Source organism: Gallinula chloropus (assembly GCF_964237585.1).
Source record: "Gallinula chloropus genome assembly, chromosome: 4".
Taxonomy (NCBI): domain Eukaryota; kingdom Metazoa; phylum Chordata; class Aves; order Gruiformes; family Rallidae; genus Gallinula; species Gallinula chloropus.
Genome location: NC_140088.1, coordinates 8,091,478 through 8,112,507, shown reverse-complemented (window position 1 = coordinate 8,112,507; position 21,030 = coordinate 8,091,478). Strand labels below are relative to the sequence as shown.

The 21,030-nt window shown below is 39.2% G+C and overlaps 1 protein-coding gene across 6 annotated transcripts in view; it reads left to right on the top strand.

Annotated features, from left to right (window-relative positions):
• NPAS3 (neuronal PAS domain protein 3) overlaps window positions 1–20,913 on the top strand; it is a gene marked incomplete at both ends in the record, with an annotated part of 611,353 nt that extends 590,440 nt beyond the window's left edge. For 5 of the 6 annotated variants that reach the window (XM_084262735.1, XM_084262734.1, XM_084262733.1 and 2 more), the window contains 3 exons: window positions 13,533–13,680; window positions 16,824–16,950; window positions 19,606–20,913. In XM_084262735.1, the coding sequence (XP_084118861.1) occupies window positions 13,533–13,680; window positions 16,824–16,950; window positions 19,606–20,913 (1,583 nt within the window). Of the gene's footprint in view, window positions 1–13,532; window positions 13,681–16,823; window positions 16,951–19,603 lie in introns of all 6 variants that reach the window. The other variant, XM_084262736.1, reaches the window with a different exon arrangement.
• Between the last annotated feature and the right edge of the window lie 117 nt (window positions 20,914–21,030).

The window sequence follows — 21,030 nt, the reverse complement described above, 5'->3', positions numbered from 1 at the left end:
TTATCAATATATTTCCTGTGCTAGGACCCTAACGTTATATTCCATATGCAATCTAAAGAGTGATCAGGGAAGGGGAGTAATGACTTTTCTGTGATCTGCTAGCTATAAACTTTTTAGTATAACCAGTAGAGCGAACTGCTGATTCACACTTAGTGTGCTGCCCACCAGAACCCCCAGGTCCTTTTCTGCAAAGCAGCAACCCAGTCAGTTCCCAGCCTGTACCATTGTAAGGAATCACTCCATCTCAAGTGCAGGACTCTACATTTGTCTTTTCATGTTGTTAAAACTCATGGTCTGGATGAAACATCTTCAGGTTTAAATTAGACGTGGGAGTAGCTCAGGAAGTATACCTGCCCATTATAAGTCCTGGAGAAGCTGAAGTGGTTCATAGCTCATCTTTTTTAGCATTTGGGGAAAAAAAAATTGTAGAAAAACCGAGAGTAAGAAATTGCAAAACCCCTAAACACTTCATAGCAACTTGTCTATACTGGAAAATCAAATTCAAACCAAACTAGAAAGAAAATTCTCCTGGTTTAGTTAAAATAAAATTAGGACTAAAATTCAGGAACTTGCAGCCACTGACTGTAGAAGGTAAAACCCAGCAGAGGTGCAGTTCCCCAGTATAGACAATGCAGGAGATTTGCCAGTACAACATAGAATATAATTGCTTGAGATGACAATTGGAAAAAAACAAACATATTATGAAATACTTTGAAGAGCTGGATGCTAAAGTAATAGCTAGAAAGACCTATTGAAGAATAGAAGCAAGACTTGGAAAAGCAGTGAACTGAAAAGGTAGTGTTTGATGGAGGACTACAGAATGCAGCTAAAAATCTTGATTGATATTTACAGGTGAGAAAATAATTTTTAAAGATTAAACCAAAAAGAATCTCAGAATCTAATGACAGATCTAAAGGTAGAAAGAAACACAAATAAAACTGCTACTCTGCTTATTCACTGACAAAATACCAGAAGAAAATGGGAAAAGTAAGACCAGTACACCCTGCCTTCTCATCCAGGTTACTCAAAGACATCAAAGAGGAAAACAAGCAAAGAAGAAAATGTTGCACAAAATCACACAAAAAAAAATCAAGAGGGCTGTTGATGGCTTCAGATCATAGCAGCCCATTAGAAACTTTGAAAAACAGGCCTTGTTAACACTATCTCAGATGAAAGAAGGTAAAAGCAGCTTCAGGAATGTGACCATAACAAGTATAATGGTGAAGAAGGTCTGCAGAACTATAGCAGTGACAACAGTCTTTTGTAAGGTCACTGCTGCCCTAATGAAAGGTCAGTTACAGTGAATGGAAAAGCTTTCATTGGCTTCAATGGACATAGGGATTATGCCTTAAAAAAGCAAATTTATATGGACTAAAATTCTGACCCCAGTGAAGTAAATGGCAAAAGTTCCATTAGGTTCAGCAGGGTAAAGGTTTCTACTTAAAGGTTTATGTTCATTGTAGCTTGATGCCTGTATGGATTAATAAAACAACATCCATACTCTACATTTGCCTGCATTTATTCCAACACAATAATACATGGTGGTGATCCTACAAGTTTTTGAAGTAGAGGGTCTTTTCCAACAGAAATAAAAGCTTAGGGGTGTTGTTTCTACCTTGTTTCATTCAAGCTTGCATTGATCGTGCTTTTGCACCTACCTCCCAGCCAACCGTTTGATGTTATAATCCTACCTTATTAGTTACCCATTTCATTATATCTCTTGGTTTCAGAAGTTTGGGAAACTTCTCATCTGTCTTTGCTGTTTGTTGAACATATTGCTGGTAGAATCCTGACACATATCACTTATAAATCCAGTCTGTCTCACAGAGATTATAGTTAAAATGTTCTCTAGTCTAACAGCCTCTACACCATCCAGCATCATGGCTCAGCTGTTAGCTCAGCTGACGCATAGCAACAGGCTAAGTTGCAACAACTTGTGTTTGAATCCAAGCCCTGAAAAAAATGCATCTAGAACTAACACCCTAGAAAGGCCTGTCATGCCTCCAGTTCTACTTTACCACTTGTAAGAATGGGGAGGGTGATTGGACCGTCTCTTTTTACTTAGCTCTGCATAGAAACATTGCAGGGCTGGACTGCATATCAAGCATAGGGCAGTTCATGAACTTTGACCAAACCATGAGTCCCTGGATGATTTGAACTGCCATAGTTCTGAAGACAAGAAAATATCCCTGATCTTAAAGCTAGTAGGATAGATTTTATGTCAAATCAATATCAGAAATCGGGCAGATTAATAAAATGACCATTGTATCAGGTCTTAGCACTATCTGTAGACCTCAGCAAGGGCAATTGACACTCTCTGCTCTCTGGAGTATGGTGCTGTGCATATGTGCCTCCCTTTGGTTGGCACTGTTATCATACAGAAGTCCATAACATCCCATTTTGATTTAAGAAGTACATTTCTTGCTAAGAATGAATGGATGTCATATGCTGAAGGTGTATATATCTTCCATTTAATTGAAAAAATATAACCATCATCATGAACATCAAGAACTTGATGTTACTGTTCAATGAAGTTCATTAAGAAAGCAACAAGGAAGGATAAAAGTCAAGAACTCTGAAGGCAGCCATGAATATCCTTTTGGACAATTATAGGACAATGTGCCACCATATGAAAATTAATTTATTGCTTGTAAGGACACTGTTGCAAGTCTATACTGGTATATAATAAGTGCTTTTTCATTTTGGAATCCTAATTGAGGTCTAAATTCAAAAACCTGACACTGACAAAAAAGATACTTGTCGTCCTCAGCTCAGCTATTGCTTAGAAAATATCATCCTGTTTCTTCAAGATTTGATTTACAGCTATAAGAAATACAATTCCTCAGGAACAGTGAGCCAGGGCAGTTCATTTCCCATAAAGCAAAGGTCTCTGATGAGTATGTTTGGTAGCACTCCCTCTGATCTACTTTATCTGGTTTCCAGTGGCTAGAATAATCCAGTCTTTCTGAAAATAAACTATTCCACATTCACCTTTTTCATGGCTCCCCTATTTTTCAAGGGATATTACCCCCTCAGTCTGCTTTTAAATCAGTTATATATTCATGATTTCTTTTATGTATGTTCAGTAGAAAAATTCTATCACTGTACAAAATATTGCTTAGTGGTTTAGCCTACCAGCTGTAGTTGAACTAACCCTTTTAACTTACACACATCAGTTATAATTTTTTATTCTCTTAATAACCTCAAACACATGAAAAACAAATAGAATGAGTTGATAATTTCTAACAGTAAAATACACTTCACATATTTTGCTATCATGCTGTGGAATAACTCTGCAATGTCAAGTAGCACACAATTAGTAAAACTGTAGGGGGAAAAAAAGAAGTGTTTTGATCCTGAGGAATTTTTATCCTAATCAGATCGAAATTTCAATGCTCTTGTAGTGCTTAATATCTTCAATCACCAAAAAAAATCAAACTGATTCCAATGTCAGGTTTTGCATTCTGGGACTGAAATAAAATGCTAAAATATACAAATGAATCTCATGTTTGTACAAGTTTATTATCATCACTAAAAAGCAAGATTGATTCTAAATTAGGCTGATAGAATGTCTGGAGTTCAGCTAATTCTTAAAGCAAGCCCTTCTGGCATCCTGATGGCAGCCTGGTGTATCTTGTTTTCAGAGTATTGCAGAAGTGTTGGTCTGACCACCTGCATGGTCTTCCTCTCTGTCCAGACTACGACCCAGCAATGATTTCTGTGTTGGAGACTGGCATCCTTATGCCTTTGTCACTGGAGATAGTTGTGATAGAGCAGGATGAGGGAACAGGAGATAAGAAACTAGAAGAAATGGAAGCATAGAAAGAAAACTTTTTTTATTATTATTCCTGCAAGGAGTAATAGGATCGTGGGCTTTGGTTTTAGCCCACGCCTAGTGTTTGTTTTTCATTCCTACTGAGTCTTATGAGCTGTGCACTTAACCAAGAGTGTGTGGTTTGTGTCTTTTAGCCATGCTCTGAAATCCTGCAGATGATGTGTTTGCCCCAGCAAATGCATCTTTGCATTACAGGAGATCCTGTTCTGTCTAGCTGAATTTCTTTGTCTGCACTCTGACCAAAGCTGGTTACTTTAGAGGAAGGGGGAAAACACTTTGCAATATACAGTCATGTATGGTTTGCACCCTTGTTTTCTTGATAATACACTATTAATTCAGGGTTGGTTCGTTCCTTGAAAGATCAAAATTTACACCACCGCTTTCATTTCTGTTTGTGGAGGGAAGATGTTACTATTCCAATATATGGTATTCTAATTAGCCATGTAAATATTCTTATATAATTTTAAGTCTGGATAGATCTTCATAATATTTTGTGGCTAGGATTTTCATGTGCAAATTGTGTGATGTTGAACAAATGTTTTCTGTATGCAAAGAATATAAGGGAGTTTACCAGAAGCCTCAGATCTTTTGGATAGTAAATAAACCAGAAAACTCCTAAAAATAAAACTTTTAAGCTATTTAAACCATTAGCTGCTGAACCTAATTACAGTTTTGCCTTCTATAGTTTAGCAATGTACAGTTATTTTGCGAGATACCTTAGATATATTTTGCATTAATAACCCTTTAACTTAACTCCTGATGCTATTTCATCATCAAATTAAATCTAATGCAATACTGATAAGTATGTTCCCATTTCAGATTTTAGGCTCTCCATTGTAAGTCTTCCATAGCTCATAGGCAGTCAAAATTTACACCTCACCTCTTCTCCTATTTTTTTGACATTTAAAAAGCACATAGTACTAGCTGTGTAAGTACAGCTGGAAGGGCTATAGTGTGAAGGTTGCACTGAGACTTCTTCCTCTAACCTCTGGTTTCCCAGTTAACTCCCTTAATAATTTGCTTTTTTAAATTTTTAAAGTCTCTTTGTGCTCAAAATTCCCAAAGATTAATTTATACTTTGATATTATTCTTGTGATAGATTGCAGAAGCACATGACAAATTGGACAGCTATGGGAGTAGAAGGTTTTGCTGTGCACCTCCAGCAGCTTCACGCTCACGCTGTCCACTGAACTATTTCTGTAGTGACTTCTGCTATGTAATGTAAATGTATGCCATTTAAAAAAAATTAAGGGGAAAAGCACTTCAGCCATGTATCTTTTACTTTCATTGCTGAGGTTTACTCCAAGATTCTGAGACCAAAAGTGCTCATCCCCTTTTAGTTTAAGTCAGAAACAGCATTGCTCCATTGAAAATCCAAGGGCGGATTAAGGATTTCGTTTGTAGTTTACTAGGCTGTGAAATACTCCATCGTAAAACTGTTGCACATCTTTCCAGAGTTTTAAAAACACATTAGTGCTATTGGAGCTTTATTTTTCCTCTTTATTTTTCAAAGGTCTGGATGGCTGACCTTGTGTCTCTGAGGGAGACAGTTTTCAAAGCCAGTAGGGTATGAAAATAGGGTACCATATACCAGATGTGTGATGGTGTGGCAATAGGTATTATTAGCACCCATTTGAAAGAACCTGCATAAATCACTGGTGGCTTTGCCATCATTGAGTGATGTGGTCAGTAGTGGATCAATGTTATTTTTGATGTCTGATAACTTGTAAAGTGAGTGGGCTCATGTCCAGGAATTTGGCTCAGTGGAGTTTGGGAATGCCCTGCCAAATATCTGAAGCCTTTATACCCAGTGTTCACAGATTGCTCAGTATTAGTTCTGAGATGGTAAGGTGCTTACTTGTTCAAAATTCTTTTGGTTTTATTTTACAAGGGATTTGTTGTTGTTGTTGTTATTGAGATATCTTTTTAAAGCTTGTGGAGAAAGGTGAAAAGTTTTGATTCAGTTCCCTTTCATTTTACAAGTCACCTGGTATAAAGGGGCAATATGCTTTAAAAATGCCTAATGTAGTTTATCACCAAATGTGAGACAGTGATGAATCTTTGTGGTGGTTAGAAGGGTGTTTGAACATCGAGTTGTGCCATGCCACTGTGACACCGTGCTGTGGATCCCTTTTCTCTAAGAGGGGAGGTCAGTCCAAGAGCCTCACTCAGTCCAAATACCCAAACAGGGACTGTCATCCCAGAAACAAAAGCATGTTTAAAGGGATCCTGTTCCTTGAAACAGACCATCTTTCAGCTAAGAGCTTCAAAAGGAAAATTAATATTGTTGCCAATCTGCTTCTGTGAAACATCTCCTATTTGTAGGAGGGATAGTTGTGTATAGTCTGCTGACACATTTGGCATGGAAAGGGTTATGTTCTAAAGTCATTAATCTTACATAAGTTGTCACATGGTGGACATTAATATTAGTGGAGAGATGGAGGACAGATTTAAGTTTCTTGAGCAGGCAGGGCCAAATTTCTTCTCTGATGTTGTATTTTAGTAGCTGAGGGCAAAATTTGGATCTGGGATTTCATTTTCCCCTCCAGTTTGAACAGAAAGAGTTCATTAATGATAATGGAAGTTCTGTCTGAAGTTGGTGTTCAAAGCAGGCTTGGGTTTCTAAACGACCATTTCAATATTAGCAGAAAGAAATCACTTTGTGGCAGGATTGAAGTTTTAAAAGTCGTGGGGAGACAGATCATGAGGGAAAAGAAAAGTTAAGAAACAGAGAAGAAAGCCTAGAGAATCCCAGGTAGACGAACCTAGTGCTCATTTTTCAATCCAGTTTATCATTAAATAAGCTTATTTAGCTAGTTAATTTCCATCATTTTTATCTGTAGAAACAACTGAAAAAGTTTCTCATATGCATGCTATGAGCTTCCATGGACGAGTTCATCTAGTGATGTGTTAATTATAAACTATAATTCTGTTATTACCTCTGGTCAATATCTGCATAATGTTTTAAAATAAACATAAATGATGGACCATGAGAAAATGGTATGTTATAACCACCATGAAAGGAAGAGGGGAAGAAAAGTGTCTCTGTTTTACAAGTAGGAGGTGATGATTTTTGCTTAGTGGTGGGAAACATTTTTTTTTCTAATTTTTTTTTTTTTCTATTTTTAATAAAAATGTATTGCTGCTTTTAACTGACATCATGTAAACTGATAGCTTAGGGCTGATTTTAAACAAAACATCTTTCTGGTCCTTATCTGAGGTAATTTGGAATCAAATGAAAGCAAAATCTCTAGCAGAGGCTAAGAATTTTCAGAGGGCTGAAATGCCACCATCCTGAGATTAGGGTGGGTTACAAAATCCATGAACATTTTTCCAGACTATTTAAAGTTACTTTTCTTTCCTAGCTGGACATGTGGCATGCAAGGCTTTCTCATTGTATTTGGCAAGCGATGACCTTGAGCTACAAATTTCAATCCTAATATGAATCCATATTTTTAAACAGTTTGACTCAGGCCACTTCTAACATTTTCTTTTCTGTAAAGTGAGGCAGAAAAAATATTGCCTAGTTTGTAAAGATTCTTAAGATTCTCAGTTTTTCTAAATGTTTGATTGAGGCTTCTTTTTTTTCCCCCACAAGGTTGTTGATACCTATTTTTGCCTAATTTGTCAGGTATTTATGTGTGTAACATCCCTACACTGGAAGATTAAACAGAATTCTATATTGCAGAAATAAGGAATGAATCAATACCCATACTTAGCATTTTTAGGGTGGCTGTATATGCTTAAAAGAATTATCCCAGGGGAATGAAGAACTTAGGCAAGTGTTTGGATATCAGTGTGTTACAGTTTTCTTTTATGAATTTGCCCTGCTAATTCCCACTTAACTTTGGAAAAGATGCATTTATGCAATTGCTGTTCTCAAATATTCATATCACAATAGCAGCCAAGTCTCAGTCAGTGTTATTGACACAATACAGAGTGTTCTACCCAAATCTAAAAAAAGATGTTCTCTGTCCAGCACTCAGGGCTTTCTCCTGTCATACCATGTGAGTAAAAGGCAGCTTGCTAAAGGCTTGCAGAACCAATATTTTTCTAAACAGTTATCTTTCTACTTTTCTTAAGAGAACTCCATTGACATGCAGCAAGTCACAGGGATTGTAAGCAACTGTCTGCAATGGGGGGAGGTAGAGCAATGTGACCCATGGGGGCTTTTGTGATGGGAAGGTGGCATTCTTCCCCAAACAGTCTGCTGGGGAGGCCACACTTTTGGCCCGGTGGGTAGAGAAGGGTTTTCACATCCCATCCTCCTCACCCCATTCCATGTAGTAGATCTGAAGCTGAAATGTTTGTGGTGTATTAAATAGATGGTGCATTTGCACACCCACTGTCTACAAGTCTCCTACCATCTAGCTCGTAGTTCTGTTTACATACCAAACATTATTTAACATTGCTAAATATTGCTCAGTACTTTTTTTTTTTATTGCTAAAATCCAATTTGTGGATACCTACTATTTAAAACATCTAACTCAGTAATTGCAAAATCTATAGAAAAGTCCTTAAAACATCAAAGGCTCTCTTGATCCTCGGAGCTGTTATAAATGAAAAACTGTCTCTGTTACAAGCAAATAAGGCACTTAATGCACTCTTTCTGGCTCTGATGCTATTTTTCCTGTGGGTTTTGAAAATGACCTTCCTGTAAGCATCAAGGACTGTAACTTTTCAGATAAAGAAACTTGTTCTTGTTTTAAGTCTATGCCAGGTTCATTCCCCTATAGCCCACAGTTTTCAAAAGCAGAAGAAAAAGTAATCCAGAATTAAAAAAATAAAAACCCCCTCTGTTTCCAGAACGAAGTTACCCTGTCAGCTTGCCTTGGGCCTTAGGTGGAGAAGTGGAGATTAAAGAGTCAGTATTCCTTTTCATGTTTCATCTGCCAGTTTTGTGAATGTAGAAAGAGTACTTGTGGCTGCAGCTAAGTATCTGACTATGGTATTAAGTATGGCATTTTTACCCTCATGCAGTAAATTAAAAATATTCTTATAAGTTTATCACAAGGGGAATTCAGTATCAATACCATCCAGTCATTGATAAAGGTATTTCAAGGAGAAGGGTGAATAGCACAGCAGATGTAACCTCAATATTTTCACCAATTATAAAGAGCCTCTTTGTGAAGCTGTGTGAATATGTAAGATGATCTCATCATTTCCTATTTACTCAATACTTACCTGAATACGCAATATAGTGTAGCTTTTAAATGCATATGCACACGAGTAAAATGTCCTTTTGTAAGAGTATTCGCTAAAAGACTGCTTTTGATACACAATTTCTTCATCTCCTCTTCAAACTGAATTAAGCTACTTCCTTCTTTTAAAACACAACTCACTATTTAGAAGCTTTGGCTTTGATTTCCCAGAACAGCCTTACAGGAAGAAACTATGTTCTTTTTCTTTTTGTAGCCATATTTCTGAAGACAAACTTGTACTGATTTATTTTGATTTTCTAACAGAAATAGGTTCCTGCAAAGAACACTGACTGCTTCTTCTTCTCCCTCCCCCCCACCCACCCCCTTCACTCCATGGCTACAAGAATATTGCTGTGCGCAAAGCTACCCAGGAAAACTGAAATCCCTCTGTCGGGAACTCTGTACATAGCAATATATTCATGCTTTGAGAAATAAGTGAGATTTTTTTTTTAGTTCTGAGCTTGACATACTGTGCATTTCTTGCATGCTAACCAGTGGATTCAAATTGAGTATTTTTTCACATTTTAGTCAAGTTTAGCATCCACCATTTTAGGGGATATATCTGTGCAGCTAACGCAAAGGTCACCAGTTTTAAAACATTAACCCTCAGTTGTTCCCTTTGATTAAAGGGTTTATATATGTGTGCATGTCTCTCTATATATATATTTGTCATCCTATTCCTAGTATTTAAAGATTTGTTCTGTTCTCCTGCTCACAGTTAGACTCAATGTAGAGATTGTTCCTGACAGCTATTAAGCTTAAATCCAGTGTCAAAAAGATTTCTCTTGATTTCCACACAATACAGCTTAGCAGCAAGGCCTTTTTTCCCCTCTTTCTTTTAAGCATGTAAGTCCCATTAACATTTTGGAGACTTACACATTGGTTAGCAGAAGAAACTATGGCTGTAAGAGAAGTCACCTCCTCTGCTATTCTTACAATTGGATTGATAACACCCGATCCTGAATAATGCCATGTAACTTCAGTCACATGAGCCATGTGGTCACAAGTCTGCCTTTCCCTGCATACTCCCAGCCTGGGTACTCCATGTATACTACAAATTGAAATTTAAAACTCTTTGCGTTTCTTAGAGTACAGAAACACGGAGCTGAACCCTGATTTGCAGTAAGGGTTTGCCTTAAGTACAGTCTGAGCACGTTTATGATGTGGTCCTGGTACGTGGCAGTGCTTCTTCAGACATTTATGCTAAACTGAAACACGTGGCCCATTGCTAGTACCAGAGCATTACTTTGCAAGCAGAGCTTAGGGTGGACTAATTCTTTACTTTTACTTCTTCTCAAATTCTGTGACTTTATTAATGGACTCGCTGTACCTACAAAATGAAGATCCTCAAATAACACTCAGCAACACTAGGTTATCAATAAACCTGATAGATTTCCCTTCCTCATGTGTCCTTCTAGTTGCCTCTTTGCTCAAAGTTCTCACCTAATTTCTAACTTTCAGCTTAGCAATGCCAGCAGTTAAAAAATACCATAAATTAGAAAACATTTCCATTTATTTTCATTCTTTCTCTTTCATCACATTGATAAATTTCTTCCCAAGCTATATAGTATGAGCTTCAGAACTGGCTTGGGGGTGCCTGGTGCACTCTCAAAGGATGTAAGAACCAGATTTAGCAGTACAGCACAGCTGGCCTGCCGGAGAATCACTTTAGAGAGAATTTTTATATTGAATCGTGCGACTTCTTTCAGAGTGTGGTCTGCAAATCTCTCATATGAAACACGCTTTAGACAGATGCAGGAAGGAAAATCCTGTGTATGCAGTAATATATCTGAGCTGGCCAAATAGGGAGTGGGAATTTGCAGGTAGATGAACCTCATGGAAAGCTCATTTTCAAGACAGTATTTCAGATATTCTTTGGATATATTTAGTAATTTGGGAGCCTGAACTCTGACTGTAGATGGGCTTTATGCAGCTCTGATGCACTGAATTCTCTTTCTTGAAGAAGGAAGTGCTTTTTCTTTCAGAAATAACTTTGAAGGTCTTTATTTCCCCCTTTTTCCCATTGTTCTGAAATGAATGCTCTGTTCAGCTCATGTCATAGCGTTTTCCAGTGGTGCAACAACCAATATAAAAGGTACTGAAGGAGAAAGGACTTGTCTAGGATGAAATGGACTAGAAGAGCTGGAAGGGAGGATCCTGGTCCTCATAGCTATCACTGTGCAGAATTGCAGCATGCTCTTCAGTCACTGGCTAGTGGCTCTCCTGGCACCTTGAATTCCAGATGTACATACGGGCAGTTGTGAGGATTCATCCCTTGGTATTTGTAGTAGAGCATGGTAAGCTCCTCAGATGTGAACTGTTCTAAAGACGACATCAGTATAATTAGTAGCTACAAGCACAGATAGATTTTGCTTGTTTCTGCGCACACCTGTGGGTGTTCAGGCTTCCAGAAAGGAGATAGTATCGCTCCAGACTTCCTGGCATATCAGTTTTAGTGTCTGTAGCAGAGTATCTTGAATGCCCTATTTTACTGAAATGGAAAAATCTACCGTCATCAAAACTTAGAGCCGTACTTTTCTTCCCTTATTCTTTGGAACTGATAAAGTTGGGCTAATTTATGTGAGATTGTTTTCTAAAGCGGCATACAGCATTAGTTTGACAGAAATGCTGGGTAGTCAGTTGTTCATATTTTATCTTTATTCTGCTGTATAATGAGGTTTTAAAGCCAATGAATTGTCATAGCAGAATATTTAGAGCTTGGAATACAAAAGTAAAAATTTAAGGAAACTTTCGAATCTCTGCTGGAAACAAGCCTAGTTAACTAGACTTTGCTGGAAAGCAGCAGAACCCACATGACAGGTATTTGTTCATATTACAGCTGAATCTAACTTTCCCTTTACATTCACTTTCCTTTGCAGTTCTTTACATGCATTTTGTTATTCAGTAGTTCAAAAAAAGTGTATTTTTTAAAAAGTGTATTGAGGGATCCCTCCAAGGTAAGAAAACACCTGTGTTTATATGGCTGCCTTTATAATTATCTCTTTCTGTAGATATCTGTTGCACCCGGATTTAGATATAGATACATTCATAGGTATAACTGGGGATATAGACATTTGGTTAACATGAAAGCTCCAAAGTGTCGTTTGTCACATTTATGGTGGGAACTTTAACTGCCTTAAATACTTATTCTTTTCCAAAGTGACTTTTTTCTTTTCCCTCCACAAAAAAAAAGTAAAATTAAATTAAATTAAAATTTTTTTAAAAATGAAAATGTACTTCATGAAACTATTGTATATGAAGCACTTATTAGCCGTAATTAAATGGACAATATGAATTTACTACGTCTTTAGGACTCTGGCTTGTTCTGGTTTAGAGCAAGATGATTAATGCAAATACATATTACTTGAGATAACCATTTAGCAGCTAATTTAGCCAAATTTATTACAGCAGTTAGAGGTTTTTCATTTTAGCAGACGGAGACAAGGACATGACAAAAGCAGGAGGTGTCTATGAATGCACACTGCCCTCTAGTGCGCAAAGCGGTATGGCTGGAGGAGAGGAACTGCTCCGGGAACCGCAGTCCCCAGGTTTTCTAGGGTTTAGGGTTCCTTTAAAACCACCCCGCTCCCTTCCACTTGAAGATTTGCATTTCATCCCCTTCTCCTGACGCTGAACCATCAGATACAAACCAAATCCGCTTCAACTTGGCAGTATTTTGGGTGAATCTTTTAGTTTAAACATCTGTAATTGTAAGCCTTCTTGCTGGGAGCATTTAATAACAGCGTTTCACATTACCCGTTGCTTTTACTTGTTTCTCTGTTTCCTAGCATATTTGGAAGATGGGAGAGAGCTGTCACTCTTTGGTTGTAACCAAGCCATTCTGTGCCTCCCTTAGGCCCCTTTCTCAGTCCGTTGGTGGATTTACTTTGCTCTGGTAGAAAGTAAATTCTCCAAAGACTTTCCCCCTACTGACCAGTGGAGATTTGGTTCATCTGAGAACTGTAAATTCTGTTTGACAAGATCAAAGAAACAGATGTATAAGTTCAGTGGTTGGTATCGCCTGCAATAAGGAGAAATGATCAAAGCAGCAGGGGTAGAGTATCTTCCCAAACCTTTCAAATATCCAGAATCTCAAAGAGGTCTACCTAGGAGCTATGAATAAATCACATATAAATTTGCCTCCTTTTCTTTTTTTACAGTTTGACATTGAGGGTATTGAAAATGTCCACACAGCAATAAGTATTCTGTGAACCAGAGAGATTTGTAGGATTTTTTTTTTTTTACTTTCCTTCTTCCACTAGAGTTTCCAAAAGCAGATTAAAACTATACTTTAAAAACTTGTAAACCAAGCAGCTAGCTATATATACTGATCTTCAGATCCTGTTTGTCATCTCACTGCCTTACTGCATTAAAACTAAAGGAAGCCAAGTATCTTCTGCTTAAACCTGTGGCGTGTTGCACAATGAAGATCATTTCACTGCTGCTCTAACATTCGTTATATCCTGCTTCTCTTCTGTTTGTATTTTCTTTGCCAGTGCTGAATAAGGGTCAATGTGTAACAAAGTACTACCGCTGGATGCAGAAGAATGGAGGTTATATCTGGATACAGTCTAGTGCAACCATCGCTGTCAACGCCAAGAACGCAAGTGAGAAGAATATCATCTGGGTCAATTACCTTCTTAGGTAGGTCTTCCAGTTACTTCGCTCACTTGAACTGCTGTCTCTGTTGCTTTTCTCAGTTGGTGAAGGTTTTAGGGGGAAATAACTGCCTGCTGGAGAAAGTTAAGGAGAAGAATTTATCCTGTGGTCCACCTCAAGAACAGTGCCACTTGATGACATTTATTGAGACATATGGCATATCTCAATACGCTGGAATATTCTTGAATTATGATGCTGCCTTAGAATTCAAATAAACCTTCCACCATTTTATTGCATGTCTCCACTGCATTGAAATCTACTCAACCTGAGCTCAATGGTAAAAATGATCCACATCAACTTTTGGTAGTTGTGCTATAAAATCTGGCGTGAAGTCTTGGGCACTGGTTTTTTTGGTTACTGAAAACGCAAAATACTGGAATGCTACAAAAAGGTCTCTCTGAAAGGTATTTGCCAGTTTGCTCCAGAGAGAGGAATTTTCTTTGGAGAAAAGCCTTGACCTGATATGTTGTTGATACCATCAGACAGTATTCACACTGAAAAATGCAAATTAGGATTTGAAAATAAAGCGCAATTAAAACCATTTTAAACTATTCAAACTATTTTAAACAGAAAGATTAGTACTACTTTGAATTAAAGGCTCTTCCCTGAGAAATTCTGTTTTGCCAAAGACAGGTATTTTTAAAGGACTGGTTTCTGAGCTCAAGGGAAGACCCAACAGTCACTGAGAGACAGTGAATTATAAACCTGACCTTTCTCATCTGAAAAATACCTTTCAGTGCATTCTGTTTTGTGGAAATGTTCAATAAGATTGGGGGATTTTCTGTTTCATTCCAGAGCAGAACAAACAAACAAATAAAATTTGAAACCTTGAGTTTGTCATGAAATGCAATTGTCATTTTCTGGCCTGTTCTCCTTTTAAGTCACTTGTCATGGTTTGTTACATTCCCTTTGATGCCATGAGAGTTCAAAGTGATGTCTAGGGGTTAGATAGTGACTTATTATGCCAAGTCCAGCAAGCCCTGAAGAGGCCATGCCTGCCTAAACTTGCATGCTGAAATACTTTTGATTCCCCTTTTGGGGAAGAGGAGCAAGCAGCCTCTGGCAGGAGAGCGTTGAGGGGATGCAGTGGGAAACCCTCCTCAGCAACGGTGTTCATTGGCGTTTGCCAATTTGTGTCCTATTATGACTGCTCAGAGGCACATCTGAATACATCCTTACCCTGACACCTTTTGTTCTGTTTGCAAGAGTGAGGCAGAAGGCAGCATTTGAAGAGGTCAGCGTGAGCCTGCCAATTCTGAACTCAAAGTGCAGCTTCACTGCCCCAGTCCTAACAGGGCTTCAAAATGCCAAGAAACGTGCTCATATCCTGGCTGGGAATGTGGTCCATAAGAATTATGAACAGTTGTCTCTGTTGCCTTTGCTGCTTTCCAGACAATAGGTGAACCTAGTCCACCAATGTCCCACAAAATTATTTTCTCTACCAACAGAATATACCTCACAAAAAAAACCCCAGCAGTGTGGTCCTCCCCAACTCTCCATCCAGAGCTCTGTTTTTCTGCTGCGTTCCCTTCACCAGTCTGTTAAGAGAAAAATTAACTTCTCCATTGAATTTGTATTTTTAATTTAGATTTCTCCTAGTAGTGGAATCCACGAAAGAGCCAAATGTCCAAATAATATTTTAATGACAGATCAAGGCATAATTAGGTCTACTCTTAGCAGGAGTACTGGTCTGTATACATTTCCATGCATTAGAAAGTATGATTCAGCTGTCTGTAAAAGGATAGACTAATTATAGTGACAGGGAGGATTAATGCTGTTCTTGTTCTAGCAACTTGTTATTCACAGTGTGAAAGCCTTCAAACATCTTTTGCTTGGAGGGGGCAAATTTGGGGACTGCCCTGGGATACAACAGAATAAAGTCACTTTGTCAGGACAAAACCATAAAGATGATAATCGTAAGAATGGCATTTCAATGTGAACTGTGTGAACTCTGAATTTTCACAGTACACTGTAATAGGCTGAATGTGGGCACGCTGTCATTGTGATAGTGTGTCAGCCACCCCCAGTGCTGCCTCGTATTGTTCTACGCAGGACTGTGGATTTTCTGCTCTATCACCGGGCTGGAATTTGTACTGCATAGAAATCCTCACCTATTCAGAAATGATTAAAGACTGCTTGTTTTCAACATTCCTATGCCACTTATGTCTAGCTGTGTCTGTTCCCCTGCCTTTGCCTGGGTTTGGGAAAGGAAAGCATTTTAAAAGGTCCAAACCAAGAAAAAGTGAAGGGTTGGGTTGGGTTTTTTTTCAGTTTCTCTGCTAGTGTAGCTTTTTTACATTGCAGTCATGTTCGTTGCTAACAAGTCACAGGTGAGTACCACATGAGCAGATGAAGATATGATTATAATGGGTGTGTTGACAGTTCTTTATCCCTAACATATGCATCTTAACATGCACATGTGCATCTGTCATATACTTAGAGTGGCTGCTTTTGGTTTCTTGGTGATGTGGATGCATGTGTGCAGTGTTTAAAAAATATATAGCTTTTTCATCTATTTTCTGGCCAGATTCTTTTGAGCTGTGGTCACTTTATCTAGCCCTAACTGAGCACCTTCTTACTAACTTTATATATGGTCTGCTTGATTAAAGTGTAGAAAACAGGAACGTTGAGAAAAAACAGGTATTGAAAGGGCTCTGGCAAGGTTGATAGAGAACATTGTTACAGAGATAACTCTAATAGACATTGCCAGTGGGAGAGAAGCGGATTGGAAAAGTTAAAACACCCTCTCTGTCCTTCCAGGCACAGTAATGGGATCGAAATCGAGATATTTTGTTGTTGGATGATTACACAGCATAGCTTTCCCGTTAGATATCACACAAGCCATGGTGTCCCACTTCAGTAAGAATGCTTTGATAGCTCTAAAACTTCACCAGAATCAAACAAGTTTTAGTACCTGGTCAATATAGGTATTTGGCAGTGGTATTAAAATAAAGCTCCATAAAATCCCTGCTATGAAGCTCTGAGGAGCTGAAAACTTATGTTTCTGTGTTTGCTCTGCTATTCTTCCTATTTATGTTCTTTGTTCCTGAACTTTGATATGAAAAGAGGGAAAAACGATAAAGCTGCAAATCATCCAATTGTGTTTATATTTGCTGTCTCCTCTTCAGTAACCCAGAGTACAAGGACACTCCAATGGATATTGCACAACTTCCTCACCTGCCAGAGAAAACCTCAGAATCCTCAGAGACCTCTGACTCTGAATCTGACTCAAAGGACAACTCAGGTAACACACATGGCGTACCTTTACACCCACAAAAGGTTCATATCATGATAGCCATATGGTTGGCTTTTCAGTTGCTTTTACTTCTCAAGCATTGTTCCATTCTAAACAAACAAAGCAAAAATTCATGTAAATTTAGATCAAAAACCACTAACAAAATCACGTTGTGACCTCAGCATTTCCACAGTATCTCCATTTCCTCAGCATTTCACTCTGTGCCTGTACCCTTGTGTACACTGCAATGAACTAAATACTTGATTTCACAGTTAAGCTCCATGGACGGGTATTTTGCATTGTGCAGAAGACCCTGGATTGTAACTTTTGAATATAATTCTAGCTCTTTTCTTTCAAAAATAGATGCATGTTGTGAAGATAAGTCTCTGCGTCAATCTTTACGCCCCTTTTACCTGTATAAATACACTTTTGACGAATCTCACTAGGGGGCAGTGAAGATTGCAAAATTTGAGGGTTTTCTTGGGTTAAAAGAATTATATTTTATTAGCATGTATGGGTTCAAGCACTTGTTTTTAAGCTCTTTAAGTCAGGGACTTCAGATGGTTTTTAAAAGCCAAACGTACTTGTCAAACTGAGTGTGTGAATTAGTCCTACAGATGGTTCACACATTCCCTGTTAGTTTTAAAAGTGGTTACCTAGGCACAGGTACAGGTTGTCTAGCTCTGACAGGAGCATGGTTTCCTGTGGCCAGAGAGCTAAGGATGCTGCTCTGCTGTAGTATGCAGTGTATATCTATATATATATATATATATGTTTTTTCTCTCACTTCTATGATAACAGCCAAAAAAACCTAGAGAAAATGGATCACTGTGATTGATATGATATGATATATGACTGATATGATATGGCTGTTCTCTCTCATCTTTTACCTTTATTTGTTCTCCTTTGTCAATTTGGTTTGATGGTTTAAGTCAACATTAGGCACACATACAGGCTTTTTGCCCTTCATCATCAGGAATCTCTTCACCCATTCCCAGTGCTTCCTTTTATGCTGTCTTGTTCCTAAATGGTTAAATAACACAAGTGTGGAGAACAGTTTGCATTTCCCATGTGCACAGGAAGTTTCTCCAGATGAGAAGCGCATGTGCATTCATGACTCCTAAGGCTAGTGCAGAGCAAGAGAGCATTCTTCAGAGGTATACAGATGTGTAGATCTCAAAAGGAGGTGTCAAAAAAGGACCTGAAATCAGAACAGCATCTTGGATGAAACCAACAAGTTCAGTTCAAGGTCTGATAAAATCACAGGCAAATTTTGTGCAGCTGTAGACTGCCATGATGTTAAGCCCAGCTAGAAACCACAGCCTTAGAAGAAAGCATCTTCAAAGAAAAAGAGAAAAAACTCATAGGAGAAATTCTGCCCTAGGTGGAACAAAAAGCTGGATGAGATTTAGGGTTTTGTGGCTGTTACTTTGGTTTTGTGGGTTTTATTTTCCAACAAGGTGTGGGTCTCTGCTGCTGTGCTTCACTCAAGGAAAAATCCTGCTGAGTGACTAAGTGGATCCTCAGGCAGCTTCCCTGTCACGCCCACCTTGTCCAGCACTTCTGGGAAACTGTTTTGGTATTGACATGCTCCAGGAGTAACCAATCTTTAGAGGAAAACTGGCCCTTCCCCTCTCACCCCAAAATGAGTGTAGTGAAAAGGGTAGTACTTGGCTCTGGTGAGTGAAAAAACATCTTTTATTTCCCAATAAAAGATTTCTGGCTGGTCTCTAAAAGACGGGGTCTCCTGAAGCCTTTCCTGACCCTTTCAAACGCAGTATGATAATGGAGAGTATTCATTCTCAAAGCTGCTTTGGCTGTCTGAGTCCAGTGGGCTAGAGTGTTTATCTCATCCCTATTAGAATTAGGTAAAAATCTAAAACACAACCGAATGAATTCAGGCAAGAAGAGCGACAGCTTCTCAGCGCTGTAGCTGGGTTATTTTCAATGGCCCTTAGATGATTTGGATCAATCAAGAGTTTAATTTGCTGCCTGAAATATTTTTTTCTGGGTTTTTTTTTTTTAATTTGTTGTCCTTCAGGGGAATATGAGAAGACAGCCTAGCAACGTAACAAATTTGCTATATAACTGGTTTATCATTCAGATTTATACATGTATGACCTGCTTCTCCTCTCACACGGGAGGAAATCAGCAGTAATTCCGCTGAAGTCAGAGACACTATGCCACTTTGAAGGTGGCAACGGTGAGAGGAAAATGAGACAAGAGGACTAGAATCTCCTTTAGTAAATAGTGCTACACCTGGATGCCTGCCCACTGTAGGAGAACACAGACATGAAGGAACAATCACCATAACATAACGGTCATAATGGGATTGTTCGCTGACTCCTCCTTGGATGACACAGCTACAATGCCGTTGTGCTCACAGTTGTCAAAATGATTCTTGTCCAGAGGGCAGATGAAAAGACCCCCCTCAGTCAAGGTGCAGGCCGTATAGCATAGGCTTTTAGCGCATTCACAGTCCTGAGCCAGAGGGATTCAAGCAAAACTCTCCCAAAACAACACTGCAAAAAATTGTGGCTCTGTAGAATAGAATTCCTATTGCCAAAAATGTTTACAGCAGTCAAATCTCAGTGGTAGGTAGAAATCTGGACTTGGGTTATAAGATAATGTTCCTGTTGCTAATTGGTTTGTTTCACTTTCCTTTTGCTCCAGAGGACAATGAGAACTCAAAGTCAGATGAGAAAGGAAACCAGTCAGAGAACAGTGAAGACCCTGAATCTGACAGGAAAAAGTCAGGAAATCAGTCGGATAATGAAATGAACTGTAATGATGATGGGAACAGCTCCAGCAACCAGGACAGCAGGGACAGTGATGACAGCTTTGAAAACTCTGACTTCGAGAATCAAAAGGCCCCTGAGGACAGTTTTGGCACTCTTGGCTCTATGCAGATCAAGGTGGAGCGCTACGTTGAGAGTGAGTCAGACTTGCGGTTGCAGAACTGTGAATCACTGACCTCTGACAGTGCCAAGGACTCAGACAGTGCAGGGGAAGTAAATGCCCAGTCTTCCAGCAAACATCAAAAGAGGAAGAAGAGGAGAAAAAAGCAAAAGGGAGGCAGCATGACCCGGAGAAGGCTGTCAAGCACCTCAAGTCCAAATGGACTTGACTCAGCTTTGGTAGACCAGCCCCAGCTGCTCTCGTCGCCAAACAGTGCCTCAGTGCTCAAAATTAAAACAGAAATCTCAGAACCTATCAATTTTGATAATGATAGCAGTATTTGGAATTACCCACCCAACAGGGAAATCTCAAGGAATGAATCGCCCTACAGTATGACCAAGCCCCCCAGCTCCGAGCACTTCCCTTCCCCGCAAGCCAGCAGTAGTTTACATGTCTCCATTCCAGACTCCGTTCTCACCCCACCAGGGACTGAAAATACTGCCAGCCGCAAAACTCAGTTCAGCACCTCATCCAACTCGGCCTTGGCTCCTGTCTCCTCTGACCCTTTGTCACCCCCACTTTCAGCATCTCCACGGGACAAACATCCAGGAGGTCCCACAACTTCCAACTCTTTGTTGTACACTGGGGACCTGGAAGCCCTTCAGAGGTTACAAGCAGGCAATGTGGTGCTTCCTTTGGTTCACAGGGTAACGGGAACCCTTGCTGCAACCAGCACTGCTGCTCAGAGGGTCTACACCACTGGCACTATTCGGTATGCTCCAGCTGAAGTTACTTTAGCCATGCAGGGCAACCTCCTCCCCAACACCCATGCTGTTAACTTTGTTGATGTTAACAGCCCCAGCTTTGGGCTGGATCCTAAAACACCGATGGAAATGCTCTACCACCACGTTCACCGACTCAATATGTCGGGACCGTTTGGAAGTGCTGTGAGCGGGGCCAGTCTGACCCAAATGCCTGCAGGGAATGTGTTCACAACTGCCGAAGGACTTTTTTCCACTCTTCCATTTCCTGTGTACAGCAATGGCATTCACACTACACAGACTCTGGAACGGAAAGAGGATTGAAATATGACCACATACTGTGTTCAGTGTTATACTCTGAGGCATAGACTATGTTTTAATTTAGACCTTTAATTCTAGCACTTTGAATTTGAGCAGGTCAGCTTATTCTCTCAATATGAT